The sequence below is a fragment of the Adelges cooleyi genome, unplaced genomic scaffold (genome assembly GCF_023614345.1).
Source record: "Adelges cooleyi isolate 19-005CV unplaced genomic scaffold, UGA_ACOO_1.1 ACOO_flye_CR_arks_rails_tigmint_CR_PRNA_10, whole genome shotgun sequence".
Taxonomy (NCBI): Eukaryota; Metazoa; Arthropoda; class Insecta; order Hemiptera; family Adelgidae; genus Adelges; species Adelges cooleyi.
Genome location: NW_026095752.1, coordinates 298,484 through 309,249, shown reverse-complemented (window position 1 = coordinate 309,249; position 10,766 = coordinate 298,484). Strand labels below are relative to the sequence as shown.

The 10,766-nt window shown below is 27.2% G+C and overlaps 1 protein-coding gene across 1 annotated transcript; it reads left to right on the top strand.

Moving 5' to 3' along the window:
* The first annotated feature begins 3,776 nt into the window (after positions 1-3,776).
* Positions 3,777-5,236, top strand: LOC126837031 (uncharacterized). The gene is made up of 3 exons (XM_050570755.1): positions 3,777-3,916; positions 4,778-4,888; positions 4,946-5,236. The coding sequence occupies exons 1-3, from the start codon at positions 3,830-3,832 to the stop codon at positions 5,207-5,209; spliced, it is 462 nt and encodes a 153-aa protein (XP_050426712.1). The 5' UTR covers positions 3,777-3,829; the 3' UTR covers positions 5,210-5,236.
* The last annotated feature ends 5,530 nt before the right edge of the window (positions 5,237-10,766 follow it).

Here is a 10,766-nt window from a genome sequence, read left to right as displayed (position 1 = left end):
AGACAATGATTTAATAATCTATAATATTCCTTCCTCTATTTTATTTATACCGTACTATACCTAACCCTTTACAAATTGGTAAAAGTGGTTATTACTTATTGATATACGCTAGAAGTTTGGGATAGTAATGACAGTGGTTTTTTGTTAAATACAAATATTTAAATAAATATAGGTAATATATTCATATAAAATTAAATTTAATGAATGAATACATAAATATTTATATAAATAATATTGTGTTAAGTATTGTTAAAATATTTTACATCAATTCAAAAAGAAAATTATATTAAAAAATCAACATATCATGATAGAATATGACTAGTTCGTATATGTTTTCGCGCGATACCTGTTATTTCACTTAAGAATTTCACTGATTTGTAGTATGACATTTGTAAATAAGTTAACGTTGCCTAACTACAAAAGAATCTTTTTTTTTATAAATGTATACAAATATATGAGTTACTATAAGTCGTTGATTGAAACGTTAAAATGTTATAATATTGTGATAGCTTGTAAAAAAAATAAAGGAATAAAATGTGGATGTAATGATATGTTATTGGGCATGATATTAAAAATTCGTTCTTTGAACAATATTGTTGTACAATATACATGGTTTACATGGCTTGAAAAATATTTTTGGTGTTAAATAAAATATGTTTGTTTGTTAGTTTCCTACCAAGAAGAATTCGTAATGTATATTTAATCAGATCGTTTAGTATTGCTTTTGTAAAATATGTACTAGTAACATAATATCTGTTGCTTTTTGTTTGTTTTCAACCCGATATATTCATGTTTGTGTCGCCTTCACATTTTTTTTTAGTTGAACATAAAAACATGTTATAATTTGAACAATACACGGGCAAAATATTTTTCTGCTTATTTTCTACAACTTTAGATCTATGAGAGGCATCTGTCTTTTGAAATTTGCTATCTCAATTCACTCCAAACGAGTTTGATCCATACGCAGAATAAGATTTATTTTAAAAGATTTAAAAAAACACAGTTTTCCGGCAAATAAAGAAAAAACATGTGTCCCGAATATTTTTATCGTTTAATTAAATTTGTTACCGATACGTATGTGTTCTACCTCCTGAAAAACATTTTCAACCTAAAGGTCGAAAAATTACGGCTGAAAATCTTAAAAAACTTGCAGCACCCTAGGGGGGTGGGAAAAATGGGCATAATTTACCACCCCCCCCCCCTCCCCCCAAAGTAGCAATTGATGAAATTTGTTTTTTTTAGAGTTGCTACTTGAAGAAATTGCTCCAGTGTTTTAAAAGTTACAGTATATACAGACAAAAAAAAATCCCACATCGTTTTAAAAACAATAGCATCACTGCTCCGCATCAACAGCTAAATCTGGATTACAGATTTTTTTAATTACCGGAAAACTGTGTTTTCGCAGATTTTGGATATTCAAACAAAAACACGCGAAATCTTAAAAAAATATTATCAAATCACGACAATATTTTTGTGGACATCTATTTAGAGTGATATGATTAAGTTTTTAGTACTTATGTACCAGTTTTAGGTTTTAATTTAATTTAAAACTAAAAATGCTAGTTGTATTCTTATAATTATGCGTTAAACGCTAAATGCAATATTTAGTTACAATATGTCTTGAGAGGTATAATAATAAATCAAATAAATATAACCACACCAACAATGGTATAAAATGAATCATATGTACATCATAGGTATTTGCTATAACTTAAGTAAACATACGGTACTACCGTCCGTGCAAGAAAATAGTTCAAACATATAAAATCACAAACAACCAAGCAAAATATGTTTTAAAAAAACAGGTGTTATTAAAATAGTACAAAATAATATACCTTCTTGTTTGTAGAGTACCTAATATTTTATTTAAAAATAAAGTTTGAAATTTTACCGGCTATTATTTTGAGAAAAAGAGTCGGATCGAGTTGGAATGTTTATTTGGTATGCCCCTACACGTAGAGTCTCAGATTTAAATTATGCCCATTTTTCCCATCCCCCTAAGGGTAGTGCAAATTTTTAGTTTTTTGTGTTTTTCAGCAGTAATTTTTGGACCTATAGGTTGAAAATTTCGTCAAGAGTTAGAACTCATATGTTTCCTTAACATATTAAACGAAGCAAAAATTCGGGATACAGTTTTTCTCTAATTGCCGAAAAAACTATATTTCCCGCCGATTTCATATATTTTAACATATTATAAACCTTAAATCTTAAAACAAATTTATCAAATAATTACAACATTTTTGTGGACATCTATTTATAATGATACATTTAAGTTTTGATACTCAAGTATCAGTCTTAGGTATTAATTACATATAAAAATGTTTCTACATAGTTTGAACAACATTTTCAAAATAATGTATATATTATCTATTGAAATGTTATTCAACACGTAATAGTTTCCATATTAATTAATCGAAAATGTTTCTAAGAAAAAAACTAAAAATTACAATTATTTAAAAAAAATAATTGTCTTCTCCTTATTACATCATCTGTTTGTAACATAAAACATATATTTGTTTTTTTATTGTATACTTCCCTCGTAGAGAGAAAAAATACATAGTTGGTCCACAACTTGGCAGCTATAATATATATAGCTGGTCTAGTTATTTTTGGGTTAATATAAGGGACACAATACATTTCTTGGTGGAATAACTAAATAAATAATTGGACCAACTCTTTATTTAGCTATGCCGGTGACCGTTGAATTGCGGCCCGTTAGTTATCGATGGACGTTTGAGTTGCTGCCCGTACTCAATAAATTTAAATAGCGGCATTCACCACCCCTTTTGCACAATATTTTGGGGAAGGTCCTAGATTCCGAGGGGAGTGCTCGGCTTACTTGATAGCCTACTGAAATTATGAATTTATGAACTGTATAGTAGGTTAATGTATAATTTACCTACTGAATGCAATTTTTGATTTAACAAGTTCCTACTTGAAGGATTAGTATGATCCAGTTTTTTAAAAAACTATTTGGTTTGTGTATTTCTACTTTTTTTAAGTTTTTGTAAAAAATGTTTTGTGCATATTTCACGAGAATCTATTCCTGGTTCACGTATGATTTTGTTGACATATTAAGGGCATTTTGCCATTATAAAAAAAAACTTTAAAACATTATACGTATTATATGTTATACATATATGTTGCGTTGAATTAGTTTACAACACCGTAATATGAATAACTAAAGATTTATTATGTTATGAATAGAATAGTTAGTAATTAACATATTTTTTCTTAATCCAAACAAAATAGTATGTATTGAAAAAACATGAATAATAATAATAGTACAACAGTACATTAGAAACGATCACAAAAAAACTCGATGATACATATTTAATATTTGTTTTTTTTTCATAACCTAACAAAAAATACATTTCACAGATGCGGCTGTTTATTAAAAAATTATTTTAAGCCCTTTTTACCAGTTACATTTATAGTCCTGGTGGTAATTTGTGTGCTTAAATTTATATGTACATTTATTACCGACATAAAATATATGTGTTCAGTACACCCTAATAAGAAATAACTTAAATTGTATCTAATTAATTTTAATCATATAAAATACGATACATCCTATACCATTGTACACATTTATATTTTACTTTTAACATTCGACATAAAATACTCATTTAGTCAATACCTATATTATGTTTGCATACTTCTGAAATACAATGTTAACAGATGTTGTAAGAACGGCAGGCTACAGTAAAATAAACATGGTAGCTGCTATAAATACTTAAAAACAACAAATGTTCAGTGCTGTTCCTGATTTTTATTTCTCTAGTTGTTACTTAGTGTTACAGGTATTTCACAGTAGATAAACGAAAAAATGATTGGGAAAATTATAGTTTTGTTGCCTTGTTATATCGCTTTAGTGAACGCTGGTGAACATTGGTGTTGTTCATGCGTGTCATCGGTAAATATAATCGAGTATCGCCTTTTATTATTTTTAGCCGATACAAAGTATATTGTATGTTTTTCATAAGTCCACAAAATGTTTTGCACCCTTAGAATTAAAAACTAAAGTAAATTCTAAGTAAGTTCCTAACTAAAGTAACTTCCTTGTCCCCACTAGACCCCGACCCCACTGTGCACTGATTTTTTTTTTACTTATTTTACAAACTCAAAATAGAGAAGAGAAAAAAATATTTGTGTCACATAGATTAAATTATCAAAAAACTAAAAACGCTACACCTACATCGTAGGTAAAGTTTTAGAAGAAGTTTCACGAATTAAGATGTAAAATTAGACCGAAGATAATTTTAGAATAGGGCTACAAAATACAACTATTAATTTACTAAGAAAAAACAATAAAAGTGGACAATTGTATTTTAATTTGAAATTATTCTCAAAGTTCTTAAAATTATAAATTATTATAACACTTATAGTTGTAATAATAATCCGTCCCCACATGCATCAACACCACTGTACTGGTTTCATTTTTGTTACATACAAACGGGTATGGCCATATGGAAAATAATATAATTGGTTTTTTTTTGTTATGAGTACTTAGAACAAATTATTAGGTTATAAGTTAATACATTTTAAAGATATGCATACCTTTTTTTTTTAAAAAATTGCCACATACTCAACTTTACTAAATATTTAATTGCAAAACTATACTTTTATTATTGTAATAATAAATAACTTCTGATATGACTAAGTACTTATCAAGTTATTAACGTCAAGAGAGCATGCAGACTATAAAATACTTTTTATCCGACCATACTTAGTCAGTATTTGTTTTTCATATTAATTACCGTTTAATTTTTTTTAGACCGAAGCAACGGTACAATATCGAAATTATGATGATTGGGTAGGATCTTTAGAAATAACGACCTTACCAGATTGGACTACTCTGATACGTGAACCTGATAATGATAAAAAAGTGATTTTTGTATTAAATACATTATTTAAAAACATGTTTAACCGTTTTTTTTTAAAGGATACTGTAAGAAAAGCATTGAATAAAAGTGGATGTCCAAGTGGTGTTGTGAATATTCTTCTTGAGAATAGTCATTTTCATAACTGCCCTGATGGATTAAAAAATAGACTTCAAGATGGATATGACATAGATATTCTTAGAACCCTGGCATTTAAAAGTATTCCAGAAGTACCAGCATTATTGTTGCCTGCCCAACGACTTCTTTTAATTTTCGATAGCCTTCCAATGATTGTGCCTGTTCCAAATCAGCCCAGCACAGTTTAGGTTCGCTATTATAAAATAAATACTGATATTAAAAAAATCTTAATATTTTAAAGAATAATTAAATTTTAATTGATTAATACAAATTTTGTAAACTTAATTTGTTCACATGCCTATTACATAAAGCATACTACGCTAATCTAAAACTTTCAATTGTTTTCGCTAACCTAATTAAATAAAACTAATGTATTATATTGATCTAGACATTGGTTTAATAAAGCTATAAAACTCCTTCATCTATTTTTATTTTTTTTATTTCTCTATTTTATACTCTTCGGTATTTAGAATGATCTAAATTAATTGTTTTTTATAATGTGGCGATTTATTTGCTCTCGTCATTGAGATCTCAAGAATTATATGCCAAAAATAAAATATTTATTTACATAAACCCTATACTAGTTGGTAAAAAGTTGGCTACTTATTGACATGTGCTAGAAGTCAGAGATAAGTAATGACAAATATTTTTTGTTAAATACAAATATTTTAAAAAAACATAGGTAATATATTCATATAAATATTATTCAAATGAATGAATAAATACATGTTTTTATCAATAATATTGCGTTTAGAGGAATTTTGCAAAACAAGTCATGTTTATACTTCCTACTCTGCATGAATATGAAATTAATTTCTCAACGTTTTGACTATTTGCAGTTATTTTATACTAAATGTTATGTCCATAAACTATGTTTATAGATGGGTCACTGAAGACCGGTTTTAGATTATTATACTCCCCTCCATTCTTTTAACGTTTTAAACAGTAAGAAATAAATTACAACTAAATAATAATCTAAAAAAAGGAAAACAGGTAAGTGCAATAAAAACCGTAGTGCTTATGGCACAAAGGAGTATAAATTATTTTTAAAAAAAAATCTCAAAAATATTCACTAGAACAAAAGTTATTCGATTTGTCAAATCATTGTGGGCCACTCAGTATAATATCTAAAAACGTTAATTCGTAGCAACTTTTCCCTAAAAAACTTAGAAATGCAAGTATTAGTAATGATGTAATAAATAATTTATGAATAAAATATATTACATAAATAAATTAATATTTTTTTAATATTTTAAATAAAATTAAAAATGCATTCTATAGTTTGACCGTTCATAGTAATATTACAAATTTATCAAAAATCTTAAATGTTTAAATAGTATATTTTTTGTAACTATGTGTGTATTGCCACTTATATTTTCAGTAACCGTAGCAAATTACCAATTTTCCCAATTGTTTCTACAATCTTTTATCAATACGCTGTCGCCCTATTGTAAGCTTATGATTCTTTCTCCCCCAACCCCCCCCCCCATTTTTGATTTAAGAAATTTGATTATTAATTACCACATCTTTTGTATTTGAAGTTAATAAATCGAAAACGGTTCTAGTAGGATAACTTAATAATAGCTGGACAGGCAATTCATGTGTGGTCGTGTAAGGAGTGTTTCAATAAATAAGCAAACATTTATAGGCCTTTCGGAACTATCAAGATAGATATGCGACACAACCACGCCGAATACATATGAAGAAGAATCGACTATGACGTTATTAGTAATTTTTGGTCATAATGTGCTAAAAAAGCTTTGATATCAGAATTTGGTTTAACTATATGCATTGTCACAATTTGGTGACCCTTTCCATGTAATATCATTGCATAGAGGAGAATATCATTATGGTTTTAATATGTCTGCCCTTATTCCATAAAATAACCAAATATTAGTTGGACCAAATTTTTATTAAGTCGGTCCAACTGAAAATGTTTTGTACACTTAAATTAATCATAGTTTTAGATGGACCAACTTTGTATTTTAGGAATATTTACTTATTTACTTAAATTTAAAGCTATCAAAAGGGACATCTTGTGCCCAATGTATTTTGTAATTTTGTTTTTCTGACTTAAGGCTCTGTATAATAATAGATTCAATATTTTGATTTATTTGGTTCGAAAAATATATGAAATATTAGGAATACTGGACAATTATTTTATACAACGCTTACTCAAATTGATTTTTATTATTGAAATATTTTTTTCGGCCATGGTGTTTTTTAGAAACATGAACGGTCTGTTATTTTATAAAAAAAACATTGCCTTTTGCGTCATACTTTAATAAAACTGTATCTACATAGTTTGAATAATATTTGTTAAATAATGTATATTATACCTATTTAAATTTTATTCGACGCCTAATAGTTTTAAAATTAATTAATCGAAAATTTTTCTTTCAGAAAACCTAAAATTATAATTATTTTTAAACAAAGTAGTGTCTTATCCTTAATGAATGAACGTTAAGGTTTCAACATTAAGTTAAGGTTTTACTATTGATTTGTATACCAGCCTCCTAAACAGAAAAATTACATATTAGGACCAACTAAAATATAGTTAATATAGGGACACGGTTAATTTCTTGTTAGAACGACTAAATAAATAATTGGCCCAACTCAATGGCAAGAGGAACAATACGGTCCAACTGAAAATGTTTTGTACCCTTAAAATAATCACAGTTTTAGATGGACTAACTTTGCATTTTAGGAATAGTTACTTATTTACTTAAATTTATAGCTATCAAAAGGGACATCTTGTGCTCAATATATTTTGTTATTTGATCAGGTTTCTTTAAAAGAAACCGTTTCATCAATGATTTTCTGACTTGAGGCTCTGTAAAATAATATATTTTAATATATTCAGTTAAAAAAATATCTGGAATATTAGACAATTATTTTATACAACGCTAACTCAGATGGTTTTTTGTTATCGAAATATTTTTTTCGGCCATGGTGTTTTTTAGAAACATGAACGGTCTGTTATTTTATAAAAAAAACATTGCCTTTTGCGTCATACTTTAATAAAAATGTATCTACATAGTTTGAATAACCTTTGTTAAATAATGTACATTTTATTCACTTAAATTGTATTCAACGCCTAATACTTCAAAATTAATTAATCGAAAATTTTTCTTTCAAAAAAACTAAAAATTACTATTATTTCTAAAAAAATAGTGTTTTCTCCTTATTGGATCATCTGTCTAAAACATAAAACATTTATTTCATATCTTTTTACTATTATATACCACCCTTCTGCACAGAAAATAATACATTGTTGGTCCAACTTAAACTATGGGTAAATAGTTTAATTTCTTATTTAACCATATGAGACATTGAGCGATTCATGATAAGAGAATATGATATACAATATTCAACAAGTGTTATTCAAACTATATTAAAACAGTTTTATAAAAGTATGACGTAAAAGGCAATGTTATTTGTAAAATAACAGACCGTTCATGTTCCTAAAAAAACACTAGAGCCGGATAAAATATTTCGCTAGTAAAATACGATTTGGGTTAGCGTTGTATAAAATAACTGTCCAATATTCCAAATATTCAACGTATTTTTTGAACCAAATAAATCAAAATATTAAATTTATTAATATACAGAGTCTCAAGTCAGAAAACCATTGATGAAAAGGTTTCTTTTAAAGAAACCCGATTAAATAACAAAACATATTGGGCATAAGATGTCTCTTTTGATAACTATAAATTTAAGTAAATAAGTAACTCTTCCTAAGATTCAAAGTTGTTGCAACTAAAACTATGATCAATTGTGATCACATTGTATAAAAACAATATGAAAAAAAAAATGTCTTTTTAAACCCTATGAGATATTGAGTGGCTCATGGTAAAAAAATTATCCTGTATTATAAATATTCTTTCCTCCCATCTTATCCTTTTATCCACAAATTACAATCTGTATATTACCTTGACGGAAACAGCACAGATACTGATGTGATAGTTGTGAATAATGTGTGACAGGTTGTGAAGAAGTAACAAAGAAAAAAATATTCTAGAAAATTACGTTGAACCAATTTTGGCGGTACTTCTGTATTTGTCATAAGACAGGCTAAAATCTATTTCAATACAATTTTGTAATATTGCCATCACCTAACAGTTTTTTTATTTAAAAATTACAGTATTATTGCAATGTAAAATTTATAATATATTTGTTATATCATACAAGTTAAATTATTGTATACAAGTAAGGTTAAATAAAATGAATAAGTACATAGAATAGAATAAACAATTATAGAATAAAATGAATAATATGAAGAGTGCCATAAGGCCTAACAGCTATGTGTATACCAAATGGTCAAACAATACTCATGACTGTTGTAAACATTTCCCCAAACTAACATATACAATCAGTAAAACCTCCAGATAAACTCAGATAGACAAGTGAGTACCACGTGTTATACTTTAGTAAGAAAGTAAAACACAATTAGATTAGGTTTTTTAAACGTGACATTATTTAAATGATGTATTTAATTTCGTTTGTTATGATGAGTTTTTGGTTACCCATCTAAAAAATATCAATACGTCAATCTTAACCTTTCGTGGTTAAATTAAGACAACCTAAAAATAAATATAGATGTTTACCAATTTATCAATTATATGTGTATAGCTTTGAAGTTAGTAAGTAATACGTTTTTATAATTGGGTACAATTATAAAAACGAATTAAAACAGTCAAATAATATAGGTATATGATGCATTGAGATAAATTGTCCGTATCAAAAAACGATTAGCCTAATTATATGTTTGTATACATCTGAAATATAATGTTAATGCATTATTTTTCTAGCTACATTTAAATTTAATCGTAAAAACAGTAATATTAGAACGAATGGCACAGTAAAATAAATAGGCAAGCATGTATTTACATATTGTGTACTGAAACATAGGCCACAAACCATAAAATATTTTTATGTACAATAATAATTCAAAATATTTTAGCTTCGAAGCGGAGCAGTGATGCTATTGGTTTTACAATGATGTGGGCTTTTTTGTACCTGTGTACACTGTAACTTGAGATAAATAATTTATTGTCCATATCTAAGAACACCACATTTTTAACACGAATCTAGAACAGTAAAGAGAAGCCTAATAAGATTTACATTGATTTACATCTTGTGTACTGATACATAAGCCACAAACCATAAATTATCTTTATATGCAATAATAATTCAAAATATTTTAGCTTCGAAGCGATGTGAGCTTTTTTTGTACCTGTGTACACTGTAACTTGTTTGATACTGGACCAGTTCCTTCGAGTAACAACTCTATAAATCATGTTTGTATACTTCTGAAACACAATGTTAACAGAACAGAACAGATGTTATTAGAATGGCTTACTACAGTAAAACAAACATTCAAACTGTTATAAATACTTCAAACTAACAAATATTCAGTGCTGTTCCTGATTGTTAATTGTCTAGTTGATTCTTAGGGTTAAAGATATTTCTTAGCAGATACAGGGGAAAATGGTTTGTAAAATTATTTTTTTGTTGCCATGTTTTACCGTTTTAGTGAACGCCGCTGGTGGAAGTCATGGTTGTATGGTAAATTAATCGATTTTTAATATTTTTTTTTAGTAGGTAGAAAGTATATTCTATGTTTAACTTTACAAAATGTTTATACATTTTTAGAATAAAAAGTTAAAGTAATTTTATCATATTATATTTTATCTATACATATTTTCTAAACAATTTTTAAATGTAATAAGAATTTTGGTGTAA